This window comes from Chlamydotis macqueenii, chromosome 25, assembly GCF_036417535.1.
Source record: "Chlamydotis macqueenii isolate bChlMac1 chromosome 25, bChlMac1.mat, whole genome shotgun sequence".
NCBI lineage: Eukaryota > Metazoa > Chordata > Aves > Otidiformes > Otididae > Chlamydotis > Chlamydotis macqueenii.
In genome coordinates, this window is record NC_141580.1 from 3,133,810 (window position 1) to 3,161,409 (window position 27,600).

Genomic DNA, 27,600 nt, shown 5'->3' on the forward strand with positions numbered 1-27,600 from the left:
CTGGAAGGTGGGAAGACAGAGAACCGGCTCCCAGGGAGGTTATAAAAGGCAGGAGCGGGTGGCTGAGCAAAAGGGAGGGTGAAAGGGACCCGGCCACGCTCCTGCGGACGAAGCCCAGAGGATTTTATCTCCGACGGCAGAAGGAGCCCAGCTGGAGCGGGGACCGTTGCCAGCCATGCCCCGGAGTGCTGGGCGCAGTGGGAGTTAAGGATGGTGCCCAGTCTACGTCCTGCCCTCCTCCTCCTCCTGCAGGTAAGATGCTTTTAAGTCCCCTTCTCCCAGAAGAGCCCTTCTGCCTTCCTCCCCATCGCCCCTCCGCATCCCGCACCGCTCGCTTTCTCCGCAATGACTTTTCCATCTCTTTGAAGGAAGGGAAAAGTAAAAGGAGAAACCGCTACACAAAGAGCCCTGGGGAGGATTCCTCCAGTTGCGGCGTGGGGGGGTTGGCAGGAGCTCAAGATGCCCAAAAATAGTCAGGGAGGGGGCTGGAGGCAGTGAAAGGGTCATTTAAAGGGGGAAAGGCTTGCAGCTCCTGAGCGCAGCCCGGCTCTCCAGGCAGCTCCCCGCTTCGCACCCCCAGTGCAACCAGCAGCCGCCAGTTTCCCTTAGGCTGCTGGGAGCGGGGCGGCCGCTGTGGGGTGTGATGGATGGGGATAGCATAAATGCAATGCCCAATTCTACCCCCCCGTCATTGATTTTTTTAAAGAAACCTCTCCTTTTGTCCCCACCCGCAAAGCGCAAGACTTTCCTGGGTAAACTGCTCGCTGTGGAACTGGAGCCGCTGCTAATTTTGCAGCTCTGCACAAAATGCAAATGCTTTGTCAGAAGCAATATTCCTCCTCCCCAAGAGCTCATCGAGAAAGGAAATGTTCCCAGCCCAAAGCATCTTTAAATCTCAAAACCTGGCTAAATGAGGAGATGAAAAGGTTTCCAGGGAAATCCTGAACACTATTTGAACAAATTTAGGTTCAGCAAAATGAGCAGGTCTTTTATTAAACCTCTGTGTCAAGAGGGTTAAAAGAAAAAATATTGCCTGGTGCTCTGCAAAATGCTGTCTCAGTGGCCCAGCTGTGACTGCGGAGTTCAAACAGCAGAAAAAGCAGAGGGTCAGCCCCCACCGTTAGCACCGCTGCGGTTCGTAGCCCACGGGCTGGTTTCTCTGCCTGCATGGCCAGCGGTGAGAGCAGGGATGAGTATTTAGCTGCACCTTTGGGACAGGAAAGTTCTCACCTAAGCAATGAGAAGAGCTGATACGCACCGCACAAGCTCCTTGCCAAGTTGGTGTTGCTTTTAAAGCTCCTCTGATTTCTCCTAGAACTGCACACCCCCAATCCGGTTTCATAAGAGCTCTTTTGTGGTTATATTCCTCGGTTCAGGTTTAGTTTGGTCCTAATGTAAGAAATGAAGGAGAAAGAGCAGGATCTTCCCCCCCAGCTCAGGTCCTCCTTGGCCAATATGTGAGGACATCGTTGGCAAAGCCACAGATGTGGTGCAACAGGGGCAGGGTCTGAGATGGGGACAGCCAAGCCAGCATGGCAACTCCTGACAGCTACTGTGTGAGCAAAATTGGTCCAAAAAAAACCTCCAAAGGCGCCAAGACACAGCTCCCACCCTTTGGTAAACTTCCTCAGGCTCAGGGGTTTCCCTAGCCATCCCTAAGTGTTCCCCAAGCATGGTCTCCTTGTGAAGATGGAAGGGGAGCAAATCCTCAAAAATCTTCCAGAGTTTGAGCGCAAAACCACCCCCCTGTGCTGGCGCTGGGGCTGGGTCACGAAAACCAGCCCAAGCAAAGAGAAGCTTCTCCCAGCCAGCTCCAAAAAGAAACACCCAATCTACAAAACACCCCTTTGCAGTCAATCTGTTTTTTTTTTTTTTCTTATAAATATATGCATCCAAAATTCAGACCCTTTTCCAGCACAACCCCAGCCCTCTCCTGGGGACAGCGTGGGCTAAAGGACGATGAAGCTCCAGCCCTGAGTGACTGCGTCCCTGTGGCCAGCTGTACCCACCGTGGTGTCCAGCCCAGAGACCTGTGGCAGCCCAGCTCCAACAGAAAGCTCAGCAGGGGTGAATTTCCCCTGCCTGGGCAAATTTTGCAGCCTGCAGATCCCCGGGCTGGCACAGCTAAGGTGTTCCCCATGCATCTTGGCCAGCAGCTCCAGTTTAGCATCAATCTGTCTGCCTTGCCTTGCTGGGTAGGCATCTCTCAGGGAGTCAGAGAGACAGACCAGGGGACAGGCAGCCAAACTTGCTGCAAGATGCTCTCTGGGACCCTGCAAGTCATTTAACAAACAAAAGAAGTGGTTAAAAATAAATAGTTCACGTGCAGCTTTGTCAGGGACTAGTGACATTTCTGGGGCTGATAAAACTGTTTGCAAAAGCATTTTATGAAAAAAAACCTAGTTTGATGCTGGGGGTGGGGTAGTTTCCCCTCTCCCTTGATCAGCTCCAGCAGCAATAAGCCCCAAAACCAGCCCCCTGCCCCTCTGCTGCTCCAATCCTTGCGTAAGATGCGGAGCTGCAGTAGCAGGACGCGCTGACCCTGGGGATCCTCGTTTTCCTCAAAAGCCGGAGTTGATTCAAGTGTGTGTGAAATCATTCTCGTGGTTTCACATCTCCAGCGAAGAAGTGAATGGGAATGGCAAAGCCCGTTCCCAGAATAGCCGCTCTGTCGCCATCAGATGAATATATAGAAACACGGCGAGAACAGCCTGCACAGCCCTGCCCCGAAATGCAGCTCTGCTCACCAGGAATCCTGCTCAGGGCTGGCCCAGAAGTTTGTTGCGAGCAACACGGTCAAGCTGAAGTCCCAGTCTGCAGCATTTAGAAAGGCTGCCTCTGTGGTTTTATCTCAGAGGGTGGTATTTGGACCCAAAAGGAAGCACAAATCTTTAGCATGGGGTTCCCTCAACAAGCGGAGCCCGGGAGCCGTCGCCCAGCGCCTGAGCGCTGTCACTTGTGAGCGGGTGGCTCTTTCTGAAGATGGTATAACATACCCAGAGACCCATCTGTTGTTTTTCCTTTTTTCCCTGACTGCATTTTGAGTTAATAGAAGACACCCTCCTTTTCTGCAGTGTCCTGCTTTACCAGCGAGTCACCCACCCAGCAGCAGTCACCTCCATTCGGATGGCAGAGGGCAAAGGGTGGTGGCCTTTTGCGGATCATGGTCCCTCTTCCACCCTAAAATCCTGTCCTATTCACCCTGGAAAGGCAGTGGCACCTGCAGCTTTGGTGTGGCCAATCTTTCCCGAGCTGTGGACGCAGATAAACTGGAAGAAAATTAGAGGTGAATTAAATGGTGGATGCTCAGCCCGGGGTACAACCCTAAAAAGGTGATGGGTGAAGGAGAGGGCTTGGGGCAGCCAAGATGTGGGTCTTGGGAGGCAGCTGGGGAAAACAACCCTCCCATACGCACAATCTGCAGGAGAGTTTAACACACCCAACTTAGAAAAACAGCCCTCCCCTGTGCTCGTGGCCATCGCTCCAACTCTTCCTCGGCAGCTTTGCCCTGGCGAATTTGGATGCCGTGGGAGCCACTTTGGTTCACACGGTGTCCCCTTCCCCAGCTTGTTTGCGCCTTTAGCTTCCACGATCCAAATGCCATTATTCTTTTTTTCACCTGTTCCGAAAAATCTATGCCCCTTTTGATAGATAAATGAAATCAGAATTATTTATGGCAAGTGAGAGAGACTAGAGTTTAATCCAGGAAAACCTTGAATTACTCATAAATCAGGTTTTACAGGGCATTCATTTAGCCCTGATTGATATTCTTTTGTTAGAATCTGCATCCAGCATGCTCAGAGAGACTCCAAGCAGAATAAATACTCACACCAAAGCCTCTGTCTACACACGACAAGGGCTGGCCCTCTGATATGCCTAAATTCATAAATTCACAGATTTTGATGCCAGATGGAGGCGTTCTCACTGCCTGCTCTTCCCCCTCAAGTAACATCAGCCAGAGAAAATCCCCCCGTGGTTCTTGCTTTGAGCCTTGTCCTACTGCCTGCGCTTTGCCTCAATGTCTTGATGCTGGCAGGGCTTCTGACGTGGCTTTGCACCAAAGCAAGTGGAGGAGCACCAGGGTGTTTGTTAACGAAGCGCGGTTCTTGGAGAAACCCTGAGCTCAGGGATGGGGAAAGCAGGTCACTGGCAGGGCTAAAGCAGAGGGTTGGAAAGGGGGGTCCTTGCTGGGCCAGATGCTCCCTGGGGGTTTTGTTTATGGCTTGGGCTGGGGATGGGACTTATCCAGGTGAAAGCCCTCAAGATGGAAGCAGTAAGAAGCTCACCAGCTGCAGAAGACGGTGCTGGGATGTCAGAGGAGACAAGGGTGTCCCCCCACAGCAGAGTGAAGGCAGGGGCCAGGGAGGGCTGGAGGCAGCGTGGCCACCTCCAAGGACATCTGAGGGGGCAGCTCTATCGGTCAGGCTTTTCTGACCACCCCCAGCCTATGGCCACGGCGTTGGCAAGACACGCTGCTCCCTGAGCTCCCTTCCCACGCTGCTGATGTGGCTCTGCCGTCCGAGGTTGGCATCCAGCTCCTTTCGCTCTCCCTGTATTTAACACCCTTTCCGTGCAGGCTCAGGGCAAAGAGCAGGCTCAATCTGGCCTGACACCCTGGGGAACCTCAGTGAAGGCTGACTGTGCTCAACCCTTCCCCTGCCCGTGTGTCCTAGGAGGTTTTTCTTCTTCCACATGGAGTGTCTCAGCAAGCCCAGCCAAGCTGGGGAGCAAAACCAAAGGGTGAGAAAGGTCCCCACAGCAAACTCCAGGGTGGCACGTGTTGACCACCCATCCCCAGGGGGTCTCAATGGACGCCGCCACCCATCGGTCGCGCTGACCTCTCCAGCTTTGTGCAAAGACGCTAGTTCGTACTGCTTCATCCTGCTAATCGCTCTGCTCTCCAGTTACAGCCCTGTCGGCAGTGGGAAACCCAAGCCCCGTCTTTGACGGCTAATTAGGCTACGAACCATCCATCTCGCTCCTCAGAGCTGTCAGCCCTTCCTGCCACACGGATCCGATCTTGTTTTAGGCAATAAGATACCAAGGGGGGACAAGCCTGTCTCTGGGTACTGCGGGGCGGGGGGGTTGATGTTTCACTGGGATGTGAATGTACTAATTAATATCTGCGCATTGCTTTGGGGAGGGAAAGCACTGCAGGGGGACATTAATTCCTAATTGTTATTAATTGAATTTTACTGCTAGGTCAGTGGCAGGTCAGAGGGACTGATGCTCTGTGTGTGTGTAGCTTTGCTGCTTGCACCCGTACCAGCAGCGAGACCCCCCAGCCCCCTCGCGCTGAAGAGCTGACGCCATCTCAGCCCACCGTGCTGCACCCCCTGGCCCAGGGGACTGGCCCCCCCATGCACCTTGTGGGCTTCAAAAAACCCATCAGATCACAGCATCAGATCAGGGCATGGCTGGTGTGTCCGGATAGGAGCAACCTGCCCCGCACGGTGCAGCACAGCCTGAGTGACCTTAGGCAAGAGGCACCCCGTGCCTCAGTTTCCCTTCTGAGACAGCCTTGGCTCAGTGGCTGGTGGGACATGGACTGCGGCTGGTGCTTGCCGTGTGTGGGACGCAGTAAATGCTGGAGCAGCGTCAGGTCTTGGTGTCTCAGCCGTGCAGCGCTGACTGACAGGGCCAGCAGATCCTACTGCAGGAAACGTGGGGGCGAAAGGAAGGAGAGTGCTGCTCCGCGAGGTCAACCCAGTGCCATCAGCACCTGCTGCGATGCCTCCCTGCGTGTAAAATGGAGACGTTAGCAGAGCCTGAAAGGGAGCTGGGCGGATGTTGAGGCAACGGCAGCAGAGCCTTTGGTGGCTCCTGATGGAGGAGAAGCTGCTGGCTGTGTGGGGCCTGATGGGGCCACCGCTGTCCCCACCGGACCAGCTCCCTGGGCTGACCTTTGCGCAGGTGGCTGCTTCTAGAAAAGCAGGTTGCTTTTCTTTCCCCCTGCAGCTGAATGCTCAGCTGAAGCTCTCTGGCATTTTGGCAGCCTGAGAGAGGTCGTGGAGGTGTCCTTCACTGTGGAGCGTGATTTGCCATAGCCAATGTCAAAGCAGGGCTGGGAGGGCAGAGGGACAAGGCCCCTCTCTGGCCTGAGCATGGCCCACCGCCGTTTCGGGGCTGTTGAGACGTGCTTGGCTCCAGCCCGGCGAGGCTGGGACCCGCTGGGCACCATGTGGCAGCTTACGGCAGCGATGCTCTGGCAGGCGAAGCTCTTCAAGGACAGAGCTTTGACCTGTTCTCTCTGCAAAGCCTGGAGAGGTGTAAAAGTAACCCTTAAAGGAGAAAACAGTACCAGACCAGGATGCTTTTGGCTTGCGCAAATCCACCTGCCACCTCCCCCAGCTTGTCCCCCTCGAGCTGAGGCTGAGGGGAGCGGGAAAAAACCTCTGCCTCTGTCAAGAGCATTGCCCTCATTGCACTGAGACAAGACTCAGAGGCCGGTAAAAAAGCTGTTAGGCTTTGTTGTGTTTTGGGGGATCTTGTTTGTCTTTCTTTCTTCCTTCTGTAGCGGTTTCAGCTCATTTACAAAGCCTGCAAAGAGCCAGAGACTCCACACCATCCATACCCCCTCTAGCTGTAGCTTGGTCCATGTTGCTGCTCACTGCCAGGACCTCTCCCTGTGTCTGGCACTGCCAGGCTGGAGCAGGCTGCAATTAGGAGAAACATATCCAATTAACACTTGAGAGCCTGCTCAGGTAGGCAAGCTATCCCATCCCTTTTTGGGAGGAACCATTTTATCCCAGCTACCCACGCCAAAGAGCCACCAGGTCTGGTGGGCACCAGCTGCAGGCAACAACGCAGAGGGGAGCCAACCCAGCTCTACCCCGCTTATCCCATGTCAGGGGTTTGGGTGGCCTCAGCTTTCAGCAAAGGGACCCAGGAGGTGCCTGGGTCATGCAGGACCAGCACAACAGGAGCCCCATGCAGCACCCGCGCTCGGGGCAGGGTTTCACTGTCGGCTCCCCTGTGCCATCTGGAGCAGTCATGACAAGGGAGCTATTCTCAGCTCCATTTATATGTCTGCCTGACATCCCTCTTGCTGTCAAAACCAGCTTCCCAAGGCAGTAAATAATTGTTTGGAAAAGAGCAAGTGGGTTCTGAGCTTGTCTCCATCTCTGAATAAATCCTGCTGATGCTTTGGTAAGGCTCAGGGGATTGCTGGGTGTGCCGGCCAGAGCAGCCAGTGTTTATATGGCTAAAGGGAGAGGGGAGGATCATCTTCTCCCTACCCAGAGCAGTTTTGAAGGTAAATGGCACTCGGGAAGGGAGATCAGGCACCAGGGACCAGCCTGGCGAGCGGGGAAGGAGGAGGTGGTCGTTCGTTGTCTTGGCTCGGCACAGGACGCACCCGAGCCCACCGCCCTGGGGAGCCGGGAGCTTGCGTGCATGCAGAGGGGGTTGCAGCCTTTCCTGCCTTCAGGCTCAGGTTTGGGTTTCCCGAGGGATCTGCAAATGTTCGGGGCAGGGCTCTGCCATTTGGCCGGTCAGAGGTGAGCTTTCCTCCAAGGGGTCTGCGCAGCCCTTGCAGGGCAGGCTTGGGGCCAGAGAAGCGGAGTTCAGCCTCACCCGCAGTTGGCATCCATCCCCTGAGCAGAGGGGATCAGCCTGAGGCACCGTGTCACCCCTCTCTGAGCTGGAGGAGAACATGGACAGCTGCTGTGGCAGAAACGTGGCTGTTTTGTGACCCAGCAGGTCCCCTCCTTTCCCCGGCTGCCTCCCAGGTGAGCCCTGGGTCTAACAGCACCGTCCCTCTGCCATCTTCGACTTGCAATTGCCTTCCTCGGTCCCCAGACTCCTGCGAAGATGCCATCATTCAGAGGTAGCTTTACCTCTGGGGGCTGCCCGGGAGCTGCTCTGGAGCAGGGATGGGACAGCAGTGCTTACAGACAAGCCCTTCTCCCGAAAAGCAGCTTTATCCAGACCCAGTTGACTTGGATCAGATCTCCTTAAGGACGTGTATTAACATCTTCCCGCTGACAGCTTACGAGGCTGTGATTTTAATAAGGTATTGAAAATCTGAGCGTGGTGTCAGGCTCATCATGTTTCCCCTCTCTGCTCTCAGGATGCAAAGATGCTAAAACTAAAAGTGTTGATTAAATTGCTGAATAGCAGAAGCTCCGTGGCCTGGCAGGGGCTGTGCAGGGCTGCAGGAGGGTTTGCTGAGGAGTGTATTTGGGGCAGGAGGTGGGAAACAGAGCAGAGAACACCAGTCCCACTGCCTCAGGCTGGATAAGCCGGGCTCCTCTGGGCTAGGAACTCTGTCCTGCAAATGGGTACGTATCCATCGTGCAGCTTTGGGGGTGGCAGCCACAAAGACACGGCAAGCTCAGACCTGACGCACCTACTGCTGGGTCCAAGGAGGGATTGGGAGCTGAGGAAGCATCCTATTGCACCCATAACCCTGCCTGTGCTCTGATCTCTCCCCTTGCAGGCGTTTCTCCTCTGGGACAGCCCAGCTGCAGCCTCCATCCAAGAGCAGTACTGCGAGAGCCTGTCACCTGCCACCAACCACACAGGTGAGTGCCCCGTGTCCCCTACCCACCCCACCCATCCCCAGGGCACCCCGGCACAGGGGCGGCTGGATGAAGGGGTAGGGGGGTGTCTCCAGCCTGATCCGTGGCTGCCCAGCTCCTTTTCAGGGGCAGGTGGGATGAGGTGAGGTTGCGTTGCAGCCCCATGCAGGCTGCTGCAGCAGCCTCTTCGCAGGGTGACAGTTGACTCAGGTAGAAGATGCAGAGCTCAGGAGAGCTAAAAATAGAGAGAACAAATGTCTGTCAGGCATGTCCACACTCCTCTGCCATCCCCCTGCCCAGGGGTGACAATTGGAGGTTGTGACTTTCTGTGGAGACCATCTCACCAGTGCAGTGGCAGTGTGGCTGCTACAGGCTCAGGGCTTGGCCACCATCTCAGTCCCAGTACTCCTGGATCTGTGCCATTGAGCACTTTGGGAGGCCACCAGCCATGAGGAGCTTCTGGGCACATGCCCATGGCCGGGGCTGGCTCAGCCGTGTGGGGCTGAGACCAGCAAGGTCATGGGCAGCTCAGTCCTACTCAACAACTGTACCTGGCTTCAGATCCAACTGGGTCAGGCCCAAGATGTGTTTGTGCCAAAACTGGCTTTGAGCCTATATTTGAGACGTGACTCGGATGTCCCCTGAGCAGTGTCAGGTCTGGTTCAGTGACAGGCTTTGGGGGAGGAAAGGTGGCTGAGGGAGAGGAGCTTATAGGAGCAAGGAGAAAAGTCCTTCATAGCTCAGGGATGCTGCAGAGTTTGTTTTCCCACGACTGAATGAAGATCAGAGGATATGGAGGCAGAAAGCTGAGGGAAAGCAAGGCTGGCAGGGGAAATGGAAATGCCCATGCGTGTCTGGCCTTGGCACAGCAAAGACAAATAACCTGGCCATCACTCATGTGCTTTGCTCCCTAAGGTTTCATCACTCTGCCCAGCAAGGTGGTTGTCCTTGGCCATGTTAGGCTGTGATGAATGGCATTTGTTTTCTTCTTACTCCTCTTCCCTGGTGCAACATGTGTCCAGCTCCATGGGCTCTGACCCGCAGAAGCAGCGGCCAAGCACTTGCAGGTACTTTCTGCGACACGCAGAGCAGCTGGTGACACGAGCCAGGTCCCAGAGCCCCCTTGTGCCTGGTTCATGGCCTTTGCCAGCCACTGCTGGAACCTCCTGAGCCCAGGGGAGAGGGCAGAGAGGGGGGAAAACTTCTTTCATGGCTTTGCTGATGGATATGCCCTGCAATCACTGTCACCCTCAAGCAATGGCTGCTGTTTTCTGCGAGGACTGGGCTTTGCTCAGGAGGGATTCATCAACATGAATCCACGCAGGATTTAGTGCACCTCAGTGGCCATCACCCTGAGTCTGGGGAGGACAACATGTCAGCCTTCAGATTTGCAAAACCTCCGGCACCTCCACGCATCCTACCTGTCATCCCTGTCATCGTCAATTTGGGATGGGGCGTGTGAGAGCCGCTCCCAGCTCGAGGAGGGGGCTTAGAACAAGAGGCAGAGATGAAACGAACCATCTCGTGTCTGCTGCTTGGTTAAGTGGAGCTCATCGCCAGCCCTTGTCCTTGGGGTCCATTTAAGCCCTGCCTGCTTCAGGCAGTGATTCCTAGGGAGGGAGATTTACAAAACTGGAAACTTTGTTTGGAGGCTATTTAACAAGGGGAGTTGTTAGGATGACACTAATGAGAATTGCAGCGAGGCCGTGAGACTCGATTTGCTAATGCCTGCCTAACCCTTGGGACGTGGCACATGCCGAGAACACGAGCCCAGCTGTCCTCCAGCGCGCGGCTCGGCAGGGCGTCAGCGGGACGCGCGGAGGGGCCCTGCCGCGTGCCTGCGTGCAGCATCCCTCCGCCTCTCCTCCGCTCCCATGTCAGCAGTCCCTTCGTTATTTAATCTCACACTTTTTAATGAGGATGCACAGCTGGACAGTGATATCACCAGGGTGCCAGCACCCTCCGAGGCACATGCACTGAGCTGGAAAGGTCTCTGCTCACAGCAGTGTGGCGGAGACAGACCCGGGGTGATGCTCACCAGGCTCATTGGGTGCAGGCGTTGCGCGCAAACATAGGAAGCGGAGCAGCCGAGCCCCACAGAGCTCCCTTGTCCTGCTCCCTTATCAGCGTTGATTTACCTGTCTTCACCCGAGCACACTGTCCCCAACGCAGGGCGATGCCCCCTGGCATTCGGGCTCCCTGCACAGGCATGATGGTCCACCCTGATATCAAAAACACCTCCTGGTGAGCCCCTGCTTCTGGCCAGTGCTGAGACACAAGGGGACCCACGCACACTTGGCCGCTCCATCAGAAAAGCCATTTTTCCTGAGCAGCAGTGAGTGTTTTCTCCTCCAGGCAGACATCACATCAGGCCGGATTCCGGGTCAATGCGGTGTGTTAGGAAAGTCAGGTCAGCTGCACCCCAAAACATCTGGAAGCCAAGAAATACCCAGATTAGGCTTGAAAAGGAATGCAGCGAGGATTAGCATCCCTTGTCCAGGGTGGATAGGGGACTGTCCCAAGGGCTCCCAGCCTACAGGTTGCCTCAGACCACAAATTTCTCTTCCTGCTGATTTCAGCTCCCCGGGGTCTGTGCGCAGCTGCTTCTCGCCTCGCCCTGCCACAAAGCTCGGCAAGGAGGGACAAGGTCACTCCATCTGTTGGGGCAAAGCATCCTGCTGCAGCTGCAGGAGCACTTCCCATGGCCGTGCTTCCCTGGGGAAGGAAGGGGGAATCGGAGCAGGTGGGAAAGCATCTTAGGATTCTATGATTCTATCCCTAATTCATAGACAAGGCTTTTCCAAAGCAGCCCAGCAGAAAGCACTCGAGCAGAGCGAGCTCGGAGCGCTCCCGGGGTTGCTTTGCCGTTCGTAGCATTCCAGCTGGGATCAGCCCAAGGAGTTGGCACCCAATTGCTAACAGCTCCGGCTGGTCCTGGCTGCGCAGTTCACTCCCTGAAGCTGTTAAACTGTTATCATAATAAATTGTTATCCTCAATCCACCGTGTCTGCTCAGGAGAGAGAGGGGAGCACACTGATTCCTTCCTGGGAAAGAAGTGATTCCTGCCACTGCAAGTGCACCTGAAGCAAAGGAAAATGACACCAAAACTAGGAATAACTGAATAGAAATGTCTTTTCTTTTTTTTTTTTTTTTTTAATTGGAGGTTTTTTTCAAGGAGGGGAAGGAAGCGTAGCTTTGCATTTAAACAAAGCAAATGAAGTTGGTCCAGATACAGCGAAAGCCTGTGGCTGAGGGGCACGGGAGAGCAGAGGGCGATGAGAGCGTTTCCTTCGCTTATCAGACACATTTGGGAACACGTTCCACAGCGGGTGACAATCTGACCAAGACACTTTCCACCCGCTACAGCTCAGCTCCCCGAACCGCTGCTCCCGTGGTCCCTGCTCCTGCCGCTGCTGTTTCATTGACTCCCCTGGGGAGAGACCCAAATTTAAATTCATAAAGGTCAAATTAACAACATCAGCGCCTCTTTTCCCTCCAGCCTCATTGACGTTTCTCCCACAAAGGCAGAAATACTAATAAAGGAGCTGAGCAGGGGCTAAAGAGGCAGCAACGCGTCCTGGCAAGGACTTAGCACCGGGGGAGAGCAGTGATACTGGGGCAGGTTTGGGAACCGAAAAAATTTAAAAACTCAGCTATATGGAAAAATCATACTGTTTTAAGTGTATGCTTGTATCAGTACAGCCATTCTGCTCCATCATCGAGGAAACAGGGATGTCGATAGAAACTTGCTACTATTCGTAGATCTTATTGTAGTGGAGGAGGGACAAAGGTGATGAGGTTTTGTGGTAGGAAACAGCGTCCTGGCACGTCTCAGCGTGAGCAGCAGCTACGGCAGCTAAACCGCGCTGTGGGCTGGATGCAGTGAAACCAGTGCCAGCTGCTCCATTCAGTTGGAGCCAAACTGGAAGTCTCTGCCAGGAAAACTCTGCCAGTGAGGGATTATGCTACTCTGCTCACCCACCAGCAAAGCCCAGGTGATACCCGGGAATAAACCACTTGCTGCGACGGTTGGTTACGACACAACTCCAGACGCTCTGCAGGACAAGATATGCCCCAAATCCAGCCCCCTGCATCATACATTCAATAAATATACATGCTCCACGTAAGCTGCACGTGGATCAGTCTTAAGTGACAACATTGAGCAGATGCATCAAATACCAACAGCAAAAGAGAGGTTGGATGCCTCCTATTAATTCTTCTCCAGAACAGAGGCAAGGACCCAAGGGGACAGCCAGTGATGGTAAAGAGCAACAACCCGAAAATTCATTACAAAGACACTTTGCTATCATAACGCTTAATTAGCCCATGTAATTATTTTGTGTTGAGGATCATGGAACTTGAATGCTTGGGAGGATTGCTGGGGATTTTTTAAGGACTGGACTCTGACGAAGATAAATAGAAACACCCAATGCCACCGAGAGCAGTGCTGGAGTGAGGGTGTGAGCAAGGATCTAAGCATTTTGAGACAACCACAGTTGCTCCCAGCCACATTAAGTATCCAACCCCGACTCAGAGGAAAGGCAAGCAGCTCCACCACCCCAGTTTCAAGCCTGTGTTAACATAAATTGTTCCCCGGTACCGTCTCCCTCAATGCCTCAAGCATGTAGCACCCGAGTGGCTCCTCGGCTGGGATTGAGCCACTCCTCCTTGGCACATCAGCTTCTCCAAAGACGAACATCCTCCCAAAGGCCCTTGCTTTGGGGCAATAAGGTGTAAAACGTCTCCTTCTGCTCCACCAGCATGGTGGAGCTGCTCGGGAAGGACAAACAACCTTTTGCACGCTGACCGCAGGGAGTATATTTTGATTAGGTGTGGAGATGAAGCCCCGATTACCAAATGCAAATACTGCAGCAGGGACACCCTCAAGGAGCCAGAGGCTTCAGCCTGCTCGAGAGGCAGCACCAGCAACGCGGTCACCGAGGATGTCAGGGATGGACAGGGATCATTGTGAGTGAGTAAGAGCTCAGGACTCCTAGAGATACGAGCTAATACCTTTCAGCTGTTACTAAGCCTCCTGAGACACCTAGATAGATAACTCCATCACTCCCAACCATGGAAATGAGCCTGTCATTCAGGTTTCCATCGTCTCTCCTGGCCCCTTTGCATTGCATAAGGGGAGAGAGGCTTGGCCCTTCGAGCAGCTGCAGTGTGGCCGGGGGCACAGCAGCAAGCTGGGAGGCTGCACCGGTGCAAAGCTTTGCCTGGTGTGAGATGAGAATGTGTTTACTGGCACGGTTATATCAGCACCACCTTTACTTTACTCCTCTTCACGCCATCCTAGCAATGGTTTGATGGTACAGAAATGCTTCAGACCTCCTGGCGTCAGCTCAAGAGCACCGTGGCCACACGTCTGGTGGTGCTGGCCCAGGATAAACATGCTCTATCCTCTTTAAATTTGCTCAAAATCTTTGTCAAATTAGCTGGGACTGGAGAGCTTTACCCTGCCAGGCATCACATGGCTGTGTCTTTAGCTTGGAGCCATCTCAGGGGCCTCTGCGAGCAATGGAAGCGGGCTGGAGAAGGATGGTTTATATAAACAGGAGAGAGATTGCTATAGTTATCCTGAGATAGTTATTGTGATATAGTTGTCTCAGTTTAAGTCCCTGGACAGGCACTTCTTTTCTTCAGAAGAAATGAAATGCTCTTTATTGCTTCGAAGTGGCACAACCCGAAGGAAATAGGGTGAGAAGGGATTCGAGTTACTTCCCCGCATGCCACATCCCCCGTCTCAAAGCAGGACCAGCTCCTTCCTACCCCAAATGCTGCATCTCTGTGTGGGAGGGAGCCAAATCCGGGTGACTGGGTGCAGGTAGGAAATTCATTGACCTTTCTTGCTGGAAAGCTGCAAAGACCAAAGCTGTGTCTGTGCAGCCAGCGGTGCTGAGAAAGCTGGAGCAGTTGTCTGCAGGACCTAGAAGAATAATCCCCCTGTAAATACGGATGGGCTGCAAGGCAGATATGAAAGCATTTAGCATGGATACATATAATTTCCATGCTAAACAGCGCTCTAAATGCTAGGAGCCACATGCCACTGGGGAGCAGCTGGAGCAGACGGCTGTGCTGGGCGAACAGGATGTCACAGCCCTCACAGCACTCTTCGCCTTCTCTGTTTTACTTAACCCTTCCCTCAGCAGGAGATTTTTTTTTCTTCTCTATATACTGGAGAGAGCAGGAAGAGCAGCATCTGCTTTCTGCAGCTTTTCTTCACCAAGCATTTCCCCACGTGAGCCTGGGAAAAATATTACAGCCACCTACTAGATTAAAAACTGGTGGGACAGACCTGCAGTGGTGCTGTGCACAGGGTGATGTCCCAGGAGCCTTCTACAGCCAGGCTGAACCCGACCTCTGCTCACCCACCTGCAGCCCCCAAGCCCAGATGTCACCCCACACCACAACCCTGACCCACGAGATGAGGAGGCAGCTGAGGTCCTGGTGATGCTTCTCCACCTTCACCCTGCATCCCTGCCGTGGTGGGACCGCAAGACCCATCCGCTCGGTTGGTCAGCTGGTGGGTGGCCGTAGTGCTTTAATGGGAGTGCTGAGCAGCATTAAATGGAGAAATGTGGAATATGGAATTTGGACTTGAGCAGACGTGTAACAGAATGATGCCACCTTTGTCTGACCACGTAATTTCCATGAATCTATCTTGGTTTTGGTTATTAACGGTACTGCTGCGGTTTTGTTTTACCGATGGAGGGTACTGTTGCTGCTACTCTCTGGCTCTCCCAGCTTTTAATTACTGAGTCTTTCTGCTTGTTCTCCCTGAGCAGTCTGGTCCATGCCCCAGCACATCCCCTGGGATGCAGGAAGGAAACTGAGGCACGAGGGGATGGGGAGAAAATGGAATTTGTGCTCAGCCTTACCAGTCACAGGGAGGGTTCCCAGGTGGCTAACGAAGAGAGCATTTGCAATTTAACTTTGTCCTTAGTTAAAGCAATTACCAGTTGTCTTTTCTCTACTTGGATGAATACTATCATAAATTTTTAAACAGGGTCTTCATTTTCTGTGACCCTCTATTTCTCCGTCAAATTTGGGTCGAAAAAACAACTAATGAGCTCAGCCAATGCTAATGGCTGCAGGTAAGCACAGACACGCACATTACATGTGATTAAATGCACCTTGTTTCCTAAGAAGTGCAGGCTTAGAACAGTGAACTTAAAGGGAAGGTTGCCACAGCAACTATACACATTAGCAACACTAAAAGCAAAGGTCATCGTTAAAATTAATTTCTCACTACAAGCTATGAAAGGAAGAAGGTAACACCCACCACGCTCTGCTGCTTCCCCAGCTGTGTTGGTTTTGGCTGGGATAGGGTTAATTTTCTTCACAGTAGCTTGTACGGGGCTATGGTTTGGATTTGTGCTGGAAAGGGTGTTGATCGTACAGGGATGTGTTAGTTATGGCTGAACAGTGCAGACACAGCGTCAAGCGGGCGGGCTGGGGGCGCACAAGAAGTTGGGAGGGACCACAGCTGGGACAGCTGACCCCAGTTGACCAAAGGGATGTTCCAGACCCATACGCGGTCAGGTTCAGCATATAAAGCTGGGAGAAGAAGGAGGAAGGGGAGGATGTTTGGAGTTGTGGCATTTTATCTTACCAAGTAACTGTTACGCATGATGGAGCCCTGCTTTTCTGGAGATGGCTGAACACCTGCCTGCCAATGGGAAGTGGTGAATGAATTCCTTCTTTGCTTTGCTGTGCTTAGCTCCGCTAAGCTTTACTTATTAAACTGTCTTTAGTTCAACCCACAAATTTTCTCACTTTTTCTCTTCCAATTCTCTCCCCCATCCCACCAGCGGGGAGTGATCGAGCGACTGCGTGGGGCTTAGTTGACGGCTGGGGTTAAACCACAACATGAGCTCACGCGTGGAAGTTGTTTTCCCTTGCAAAGATGTTTGAAGAAAGCCTTCCTTTTCTTTGCACTGAAAATGTGCTCTGAGAATATCCCAAGAAACCAAAGACAATTTTTCAGATAATCAATGAAAAAAATATTCCCCTGACATGGTTTAACCCCAGCTGGCACCATCCCCAGCACATCCTCCATGAAATCTTTCATCATATTAATAACAGAATATTTTACTTCTTTTGTTTGGTTGCTCTTTAGACAGCCCTATCCATAGCAAGTCTCAGGAAAAGCATTCAGATAACAACCACCCTGAGTCTGGGTGGAGTGGAAACGCTGTGTTCTCACACCCAGAGAGCTGTGAATTGGGGTGTTTTGTCTTAGGAAATGGCAATGTCTGTCTCTGCACCGGCAGCACAAACATCTCTGGTACCCAGGAGTGGTTTGCACTGAACTCTGCTCCTTCCAGGGTCTGCTGCCCATCCGTCTGCTGCCTGTCAAGGATTGTATTATATGGATATTACAGCTGTCGTGCTTCCTACCGCACTTTGAGATGTAGCTAGGACATATTTAGCTGCAGTACATGTTGTTCTAAATATGCACAAATTATACATAAAAAAGCCTGCAATCTGGCCTACCTAATGCCTACGTTAGCACACTTGTGTAGCTGGGAAAAGCACACAATTCCTGCTTGAAACCTGAAATAGCAACAGACTTGGAGCTTTCTTCCTGGGAAAGGCTGGAAGAGACCAACGGGTACGGCTAGGAAGGAGATTTTGCAGGCAGGCAGTGTGAGAGGATTGGAGGGGCTCTGAGGAGCATTCCACCAGCACCAGCCTGGAGTCATCACTGGGAAAGGGAAAATCTGGCTTATTGCTGGCTATTGTGGGGCTGGATGCCAAAGTTATGGTCAAAGAAAGAAGCGGGGCTGGAAGACCAGGGCCAGGGAACCCCAAGCTGATTTGGGAAGCTGGGTCAGAAAACCAGGCTTGTGCCAGAACTGGGCTTAACCCGGGTGCTCAGACAGGACTAGGGTGATAGTCATGGCCAGGATGGATCAACCAGCCCTTGGCACAGACTCCGTTTGGCCTCTGCCATGACACTTTTCTGGGGGCTGAACTTGCAGCGACCTGTCAGCTCAGCTGGGACAGCAGCCCCAGTTCTCCGGGCAAACCTCGAACCTTCAACAGCCTGGAGGTGACCCACATTGGCCCACGGATCTCCACTAACTCTCTATTCTTCTTCCCCACAGGTCCCCAGTGCAACGCCTCGGTAGACTTGATTGGCACATGTTGGCCGCGGAGTGCGGTGGGACAGCTGGTTGCTCGACCCTGCCCCGAATATTTCTATGGCGTGCGGTACAACACCACAAGTAAGGCGAACAGCACTGGTAGGGACATGGCGGGTGAGGGATGGGGGAGTTCAGAGAGCCATGTGCACCAGGTGCTGCGGGGGCACAAGTGACAATTTATCATTGTGGAGCTCTGGGGGATTCATCGACCAAAACAGAAAAAATGCCCTCATATCCCACATTTCAGGGAGGGTGGTTTCACAGCAGCAGCTTTATTAGCAGGTCCTCCCAGATGTGCCCCTGTGGAGGGGAAGAGGGCTGATGTCTTGGGGACGGGGGAAGAAGAGTGAGCTGGAGGTGGCGCAGAGGTGTGCAACCCCCAGCCAAGCAAGGACTGGGGGACCTTGTGGCTCATCCCCTCCTGGCATGAGTGACTGCATTGTCACTGCCAATAACGTGCTGGGAGCAGGGGACGAAGTGAACACACTTGGAAAGTGCCCAAAGCCATTCCTAGCACACGGTTGAGTTTTTGACCACTCAAGCGCTGCTTTTGATGAAAGAAACATCTTGCTCCCTGCAGAAAACATCAGTTTTCCCATCCCACACGTTTTTGCAGCTGTGGAAGATTGCATGCACACGACTCCTGCTTTGCGGTTCCTCTTGTGTCGTTGCAGGAGTCCCTTTGCATTAATCTATACTTGTGCCCACCTAAGAGGCATCCCCATCCCTGTCCCATCCCATCACCCTGAGGAGTCTCTCCTGTTGATAGCAGAAGCCCAGCATTGTCCCAGTGCTGGCATCGCCCCAGCGCTGGCACTAATCGGAGGCTGCTCCAAGGCTGTCGCGGCCGTTCCTTCCCTATCAGCCTTGCCACTCGCTGTCCTTGCTGGGAGGCAAAGGAAGCTCCTAATGCAAGGAAAGAAGTGAAGACCTCACACTGTTGTTGCAGCAGCGCTCGCAGGATGGCACGAGATCGCTTGAGCAAATGGCACAGAGCAGGGGAAAAGTAGAGTCAAACTTGTTTCTCTCCCACTGCATCTCAGTGGTGGGAGGCATCGGGGTCCCCGAGTGCCGAGGGGCAGAGCTGGCAGACACAAAACCCTTGAGCAGGTCTGAAACGTTCCAAGGATTTTGGTTCTGCAATCTCAACCAAGGCAGCATTTGACCTCGTTTCAAAGCAAAAGACACCACCAGCTGGATGCTAGTGACCTCTGCATTAGTGATGATCATCAGGTCCCATCTTTGTGCCCATCCCCACGCACCCTTAACCCTTTGACGTGCACCCTCTTTTCCAGATAATGGCTACAGGGAGTGCCTCGCTAATGGGAGCTGGGCAGCACGCGTCAACTATTCCCAGTGCCAGGAGATCCTCAGCGAAGAGGTAGGACCTCGGTACCCCCTCAGATGGGCTCTTGGCAGGAGGGTGAGGGACAGACAACAGCATCCAGGTCAGAGCTGTGGGCTGGGCGTGCAGCAGCATCCCAGATGTAAGGTTGTATGCAGCGTATACAAACTCCTTCTTGATTTGCATTTTCATTCCCAACAAAAATAAAGCCACGCCTGTTTCCTTACCTGATAAAAATTCCAAGAGGATTTGCAGTGTGAGGTCTCCTGGCCCCAGGGCTTCTGGGTGCAGATCAGCATGCCCTCCAGCCCTATCACCCTCCTCCAGCTCCCTCCTGACACTCAGTGCAAATCCTGGCCCTCCCTGCTGGCAATGAAATAAAGGAGATTTTAGGAAGCTGGAAGGGGTGAAAATTTGAGATGGAGAATTACAAGCCCTGAGTAGGTCAAGCCACCCCTTGGAGCAGAAAAGAGATATGGGCTGTTCATTTGCAGTTGATAACCACCTCTACTATTTAAGATGCTGATATCTCTTGCCAGGATTGGCTTTCTCACTCAGTTAATTGCTAATTCACAGGTTGGATGAGTGCCTAACAGCAGGAACAATCAATTAATTTAATTATCACTCACGCCTTCCTGAGATCCCCTGCTCTGCCCAAACTCATCCCAGCCTCCCAGCTGCCCTCAGGGCGAAGAGGAATGAACAGACATGAGATGTGACATTGCCAGCAAGCTCTGCCGAATTACGGCAGGGTTTCCCCCGATGATGGGTCAGGGATGTCCCAGCGCTGAGCAGGGGTGATGGAGGGGCAGCAAACATGAGCCGCCCTGGAATGGGTAGGATATGAAGTGCTTGAGACCTTTGTTGGGCCAGGTTGGTGTCTCTCCTGTCCACGCCAGCCCCATCCCCTTCCAGCCCCACCTCCAGTGTCCTGCACCAGGTGGGCTCTCATTGCTTTCTGAAAAAGGACTCAAAATTTGCAATGCAGCTCTCAGAGGTGATGTGGTGGAGGAGGTGGGTTTGTGTGCTGCTGCTGACCCTCTCTTCTTCCCACCTGCAGAAGAAGAGCAAGCTGCACTACCACATAGCTGTCATCATCAACTACCTGGGGCACTGCATCTCGCTGGGGGCCCTCCTCGTGGCCTTTGTGCTCTTCATGCGCCTGCGGTGAGTGACCTGACCTGCTGCTGTGCTCCTGCCGTGGGGACAAGCCCAGGGAGGTCACCCCACAGCCCTTCAGCTGGAGACGGTCCACCTCTGTTTTGCCATACCTTTCCCCCATGGCCATCGCTCTCCATTCTGGAGAGATCATGCCTATCTCAGGGTTATTTTCCTCCTGCTGCTTTTTTTAAGGCAGTGAGTTATGGAGGCAGAGGGTCCTCCCTGGTGCCTTCCACCTTCTCCTTGGTCTCCTCACCCAGGGCATGGCCCCAGCAGCTCAACCTTGGGGTCCCAAAAAGGACATTCAGCTTCACAAACTGCCCTGTCTCCCAGCTCACATATGGCTGGCCTCCAGACCCACTACGCTCTGACAGCCCCTTGTCTCTTCTTCTCCAGGAGCATCAGGTGCCTGAGGAACATCATTCACTGGAACCTGATCACAGCCTTCATCCTACGCAATGCCACGTGGTTCGTTGTCCAGCTCACGATGAACCCAGAGGTGCACGAGAGCAACGTGGTAGGTGCAGCTCTGCCAGACGGCTGGGTGGTCCCAGCCCCGAGCGGCTGGGGTGTGTGGGGAGCCTGAAGGTTCTAGACATAAGGCCTGAGGGCCCAAACAGGGCTGCCTGGTGGTGGGTGGACAACCCATGTTTTTGAGAAACATGGGTTCAATTGCTCTGCACTTGAGTTTCACCACTAAAATACTGAGCTCTGCTCTTCACCTTCCATGTCTCCTGCTAACGTGCTTGGTAGGTCTGGTGCCGCTTGGTCACTGCCGCCTACAATTACTTCCATGTCACCAACTTTTTCTGGATGTTCGGTGAGGGCTGCTACCTGCACACGGCCATTGTGCTCACCTACTCCACGGACAAGCTCCGCAAGTGGATGTTCATCTGCATTGGCTGGTGTAAGTACCAGGATTTCCCCTTCGGAAAAGGGGTACCGGGTACCCGGGGTTTTAGTGATGGGTGATACACAGCTGCATCCTCCGCTCTTCTTCAACCCAAATAGCTGCAAAAGGGCTGCCAGGAGCAGGAGGATGGGTTTTGCATGCCTGTGTGAGAAAATCGCTGTTACAGCATAATTTGGTGGCCACCTTGCACCCCTGAGACTCGTCTGTGTGTTCATCTGCAGGTATCCCCTTTCCCATCATCGTCGCCTGGGCCATTGGGAAGCTGTACTACGACAATGAGAAGTGAGCCTGAGTCCTCTCCTTCCCCATTCTCCTTTCTGTCCCGATTCCCCAGAAATCAATAGTGCCAGGGGCTGCGGCAGGCGCATATCCTGCCTGGAAGGGCTGACACGAGGCAGGGTACATGGAAAGGGGAGGAGGAAAAAAGATAATATTCTTCCGTTCTTTCTTTCATCTCACCTCCAGGCTCTCTGCCGCATGAGCCCTGCCTGCAGCCGCCTGCCGCTGCGTTTTTCTCTTCAAAGGGCAAATGAGATTTTTAAGGGGGAAAAGGCAAGATTAAGCCAGAGCTCCTACAATGAGTTTGCTAAATGGAGCTGGGATTTAATCTACCGGCAGAGATATAAACTACCACCCCCCAAGCCATTTTCACAGAGACTTGCTAATGGAGGGCTTAACAGACACCTGAGAGTTCATCGCCCGGACTGGGAAGTTCAAAGGAGCCCGCTCAGATGAATGGCAGCTTGGCTTGTTTTTCAGTGCTAATTTTGTGGAGCCGAGTGTGTGTCCGGCCATCCCTGCTTACCCTACAACAACCGGTTCCCACATCCACAGGGGCCCAGAAACACCCACACAAGCCCCCATGCACCTCCTTATAGCGGGTTCCCAGGGAAGGTATTCCATAGCAACTACAGCATAGAATCATTGAAAGGTTTGGGTGGGAAGAGATCTTTCAAGCCCACCCAGTCCAACCCTGCAAGGAGCAGGGACATCTCCAACCAGATCAGGTTGCTCAGAGCCCCGGCCAACCTGGCCTGGAACGTTTCCAGGGATGGGGCATCCACCGCCTCTCTGGGCAACCTGGGCCAGTGCTCCACCAAACAGCAGTTTAAGTTGTAGTGCTTTCACCCCATGGACAGTGACTTACAGAGGTTGTGAGAGGACAGCAGTAAATCCAGATCACTCGCACCGCAGGCTTGTCCCCGACGCCACTTGTCCTTGCCTTGCAGGTGCTGGTTTGGGAAGCGAGCGGGAGTTTATACCGACTACATTTACCAAGGCCCCATGATCCTGGTGCTTCTGGTAAGAGCAAAGAGACCTTGCTTGCTGAATATGGAGTACTTCCCATCTGCAGGTGGGATGAGGCTGCTCCTGAACAGTGTCTTGCCCTCTCCTTCAGCTTCGCCCCGCAGCAGGTGCTTGTGCTGCTCTGCAGCAGCGATGCCGCTTGCCCTGCAACCCTGGCTCCCCTCACCCAAACTGCACCTTGAGCAAATTTGGGCATCTCACCCACTATGAGAAGGAGTGTGCACGGATCTTGCTGCCTTGGGATGGGCTAGAAAGGGAGCCTGGAGACCTGGCTCTGACAGGGATGCTCCCATCGGCAGACTCCCACATGAGTCAGTAAGTCCCTCCATCCCTGCCCTGGCGCTGTTTGGATGCGGGTGGGTGCTTTGCCAAGCATTCGCAGAAGCCTGGGGATCTCAACCCCATTCCCTGATGCAGATCATTTTGCTTCTGGCCCTTGGCTGAGTAGCAATGGTTGACCCAGGGGTCATATGGAGCATAATTTGATGGAGCTTTGCTGTTTTGGGAAGGGATCAAAGAAGAACAGTGGTAGCAAGACACGAGCAATGCCAGCGGCCCGACCTGTGTTTGCAGCGGGAAAGCCGTGCACGAGGTCCCAGAGCTTTTCCTCCCTCCTTGCCCAACATTGACAAAACCCAAGGGAGTATTAATCATCAGCACCAACCAGCCTCGTTGAATAATTGAGCCTGCTTCTCATTTCCCAGCCCGTCAGGTAGCCAGGCCACTTGTAATTTGTGTCAATTGTGCTCCGCTCCCAGACCTGCCTTCCGGTGCCCTCATTAGCGCTTCGGCAGCCGGGAGAGCAGCCAAGCAACTCCTTGCTGTGATAGCAGCCACACTCCCAAAATCCCCTCGGCCACCTGATAATCCTCCTCCCACTCCAACTTTTCTACGTTCAGCCCTTTCTATAACACCTGCCCTTCCTCGCCAATCTCCTGGTGTGTCCTGCTGCCCTGCTTCCTTGGGCAAACTCCTAAATTTTGTTGCTAAAGTGCTTTAAAAGTGATAACTGCAGGTGTCCTGTTCCACCGCACAGAAGGCAGTAGGTCAGGTTCAAGACGAAACATTTCCATTTCCCCTGGCATGGCCCATTGCCTCTGCTGAAGGAAATGTTGGGGGTGCAGACACTAACCAGGCGCCGTCTTCCTTCCAGATCAACTTCATCTTTTTGTTCAACATCGTCCGAATCCTCATGACAAAGCTCCGAGCTTCAACTACATCAGAGACAATCCAGTACAGGTAAGCGACCCTGCAGAAAGTAGACCTAGAAACTGCATTAGCATGATTAGAGAGGATAGGAAAAGCCCCATCAGCCAAGTATTAAGGGATGGGAGCATGGAGAGACACCTAAGAGCACCTCAAATGCTTTTTGGAGACACATGGCCGTTGCATCTGGGGTTGTTGAAAAATCCTGGCCGATGAGAGCTTTGTGATGGAGAACGGGGATGGCTGGATCTGCCTTGGAAGGCAGCTGTGGGGAGCTGAGTCTTTGCAAAAGCCTATTCTGGTGGGACCCAATCAGCTCACCAGCCTTGGAGCTGCAAATCCTGGCACGGAGGTGAGAATTAAATCGCCGCTTGGCAGCAAAGCAAAGGGTAAGGAAGGAGTGGTGAACCGATGCCACCCAAAACACCTCCTCATGAAGCAGCAAGGAGAAGACAATGTTCTCAGCAGCACACAGGAGGGAGATTTAACCCTTCGCTGCTGCGGAATATTCTGCAGACAACTTGGGCGGTGCATGGGCAGAGCAGCTCTCCAAGATACTGGAATAAGAGAAGACACCTTGGTCTTTATCAATGCTTTTTTCTGGATGATTTTCCAGGCAGGAATCGGGGAATCTCATTGTGTTCTGGTTCAAGAGAAGCAGGTTTAGGGCAGAGGGTGACTTTTTCAGCTGAGAATGGAAAAATTCAGAGGCTGTCATTGGGAAATGCCAGCTTTCCTCATCACGGAGTATTGAGCTGGGATGAACGACTCAGCTTGGAGGGAGCAAAGACAAAGGCTGGTTGGCCTTGGTCAGCAATTCTGAGGTTTTCCAGTATTTTCCTGATTTTAGCAGGGAAAGTTTTCACCTTTGAGCAGAGGAATATTTTCATTTCCCAGAAACATTTTGTGGGACAGGAAAACTTGGAGAGTTTGGTAGATTATAAACTGTGCAGTCCTGCTGAAACCAGGCAAGGGACAGCCCTGAAGGGCTTCTGCTCACCTTAGACAATGGCTTTTGGTAAAAACCAAAAATACCGAAGCGTGTGCTGTCCCGTGGTTTCCCAGCCCGAAGATGCTCATCTCCTCAGTTATTTCCAGCTCCTCCATGCTGTCTGCCAGCTCGTGTCAGTGGCTGTGGCTCTCCTCCAGGTCAGCGATGAGGTCCCAGCTCAGACTTGCCAGGGACGACTTTTCCTGTTTCCAGCTAACATTAGAATCTGTCCATTAACAGGTTTTTTTTAAAACAAAAAGTGTTGACTTGGCATTGTTCTTGTCCCCTAATCCAAACAAATGAGATGCCAAGCCCCGATCTTTCCTCTTGTATCAGCACTATTACTTTTCACAAACCGCACTTTAAATCTCATCAAGAAAAGATATCAAATTAATTAGCTGAGGTAAGTCTTTCACAAACCCATGTTGAAGGCTGTGAATTACCCTCCTTAATTCCTTTTTAATTGAGCCCTAGATCAGCCAAGCAATCATTTCACGCCAGCTCAAGGTCAGGCCTCCGCTATCCACCACCCTTTTCTGGATGGAGAAACCACAGAAGGTGCCCAGTGCTCAAACCAGCCCAGTCACTCGGGGATTGCATTGGAAAATAGCCCAGCTCTGCTCCATCATCCCCTGGTCACTGGTTTGCCCAGACCCAGACGGACCAGTTTGGTGCTGGGAGTTGGGTGGGGAGAATCCCCACACGCAGGGCTGCACCGCAGCAGCTCAGGTCTGTGTTTTCTCCCCAGGAAAGCAGTCAAGGCCACGCTGGTGCTGCTGCCCTTGCTGGGAATCACCTACATGCTGTTCTTTGTCAACCCAGGGGAGGATGAGATCTCCAGGATCGTCTTCATCTACTTCAACTCCTTTCTGGAGTCCTTCCAGGTATGGTCCTCAGCACTAGCTCCCATCCCAGTTCCCTCACCCAGGGATGTGGAGGAGCCCATCCTATGGCTGATGCCTCACCCCGCTTCTGCCCCCTCCCAAAACCAGACATCCTCAAACCCCAGGTTTGCTCCAAATCTCCCGAGCCCGGGGGTGCCTGCTGGCCGTAGTTCCGCGGTGACTCTGCTGCTTGTCTCCTTCCAGGGCTTCTTCGTCTCTGTCTTCTACTGCTTCCTGAACAGCGAGGTGAGCACCAGGGGCTGGAGGGTGCTCAGGGAGGGTCTACACCCTTCCTTGCAAGCCGGTGCAAGCTCAGCCCTAGGCTCTTCCCCTGCACAGGTCTTGGAGGGTGCATCCATGCAGGAGGAAAAGGGGCTGGACAGGGCTGGCTGGTGACTCAGGGGCATAACATACCATGCCATTCATGGTCCTTCACCTCCCAATCCCAGCTGGGCCATCTCCCAGGGCCATCCCACGCCGCAGCCGATGAAAAGGCATTTCTTCACTATTTACCTGCCACATGAAGTACTGGGGCTGTGGTAGAGCAGAATTAATACTGAAGAAATGCCACTAGCATGAACCAGACAAGCCATAAAACCTCCCCAACTGTCGCTCGCACCCCTCCCAGCCCCTTGCATCACCCGTTGCAGCACATGAGATCCCAGCTGTCCTGCAGACCCCCCGCTTAGACTTATTTCTCCTTCCTGTTTCCATTTTGCGCTCAGAGGCACCGTCAGTTGGGTTCTTCTCTCTTCAAAGCTGCAAGGGCTGCGTTTGCATCAAATGAGGCTGGGTGCCCTGGGAGGTGGCAGTGGTTCCCAGGACCCTCCCTGTCCGCAGGGAGCCAAGAAGGGTTTCGGTAGCATTTTTGGTTGAAAGACTGAGGATGAGGATGGCTGGTGCCTCCGAACAGCTTTGGGAAGCTGCGTGGTGACTAAATGTCCGTTCCTCTGTCTCATACCCCCAGGTCCGATCGGCCGTGCGGAAGCGGTGGCACCGATGGCAGGACAAGCACTCCATCCGTGCCCGTGTGGCTCGGGCCATGTCCATCCCCACCTCCCCGACGCGCGTCAGCTTCCACAGCATCAAGCAGTCCACGGCCGTCTGAGTCAGAAGGGAGCTGCTCTATGGGACGGGGCAGCCGGCATCGCCGCTGTGTGGGACCCCCAACACAGCACAGCACAGAAACCAGATCCTGCCTGCACCCACCACTCTCGCAGAGGGTGCACAAACTCGCTGCAGCTACGGGAAACCCTGCAGAAGCTCCTGTCCCACTTGTTGGGGCAGACCTGTGGGACAGGACAGCTGAGATGCTGCTTTGTCACCTCCCTGCCAGCAGTGTGACCTGCTGATGTGGCAGAACAAACTGGAGGAGCCTGGAGAGGTTGCAGCAGCCTCCCTGCCTGCCCCCATCCCGGGCACAAGACCCCATGTCCCATCGCTGCCTCTCTCGAGTTTGTCACCGCTTTGAGGTGACAGGACACCAGGACATTGCTGGGACAGCTTATGGGGTTAATCCCTTCGGTAGCTGGGTCAGCTTTCCAGTAGGTGGATGCTGGGATGTTGCTCAGGGGGCCCCAAAACCTTCTAGGGGGACCAGAGTCCTCTGGGTTGATAGGGGATGGATGGAGAGCCCTGGGCTGATGGCAGACATCGCTTTGTACCACTGGGGTTATCTGATCCCTTCCCCTGCCCCTCGCCAGGTCCCCAGGATGTCCTGGGGATGCTGCTTGGTCTGACCAGGTCATTTCTCATCTCAAACCGAGGATGTGAAGGAGAGCAACGGAGTGGGAGAGGGGAGGGAAGCACGCAGGGGACAGGGATGGTTCCCAGGGGCTCTGAACAGCCACTCAGCGGGGCTTGGTCTGAAGGGAGCTATGAGGTTTGGTTAATCCTTTGGCCCATCCCAACTCAGATGGGTCTCCAGGTCTTTGCAAAGCCCCAGGACCTCAGGCTGGCTCCGTGCCCTTGCTTGGGGGTGGAAAGGCACAGGAGAGCTGCAGCGAAGGGTGCAGCTACTGCGGGGAAGGGCTGGGGCTTTGCTCTTCTCCTCCCTGCCCCACTTTTACCTGTGCAGGCGGGCTTGGTGCCAAAGCTGCTCCTTGCTTTTACACA

General features: G+C 53.5%; 1 protein-coding gene across 2 annotated transcripts; it reads left to right on the forward strand.

Moving 5' to 3' along the window:
* The first annotated feature begins 68 nt into the window (after positions 1–68).
* Positions 69–26,693, forward strand: CRHR1 (corticotropin releasing hormone receptor 1). Of its 2 annotated transcripts, XM_086766640.1 has the most exons (14): positions 211–252; positions 2,575–2,583; positions 8,441–8,525; positions 17,639–17,758; positions 18,973–19,058; positions 20,083–20,189; positions 20,580–20,700; positions 20,937–21,090; positions 21,318–21,378; positions 22,326–22,398; positions 23,558–23,643; positions 25,350–25,485; positions 25,690–25,731; positions 26,453–26,693. In XM_086766640.1, exons 1-14 carry the CDS (start codon positions 211–213, stop codon positions 26,591–26,593), a joined length of 1,263 nt encoding a protein of 420 aa, XP_086622766.1. In that variant the 3' UTR covers positions 26,594–26,693. The 2 variants fall into 2 exon arrangements, with proteins under 2 accessions (XP_086622765.1, XP_086622766.1); XM_086766639.1 differs by lacking the exon at positions 2,575–2,583 and having other exon boundaries at positions 69–252.
* The last annotated feature ends 907 nt before the right edge of the window (positions 26,694–27,600 follow it).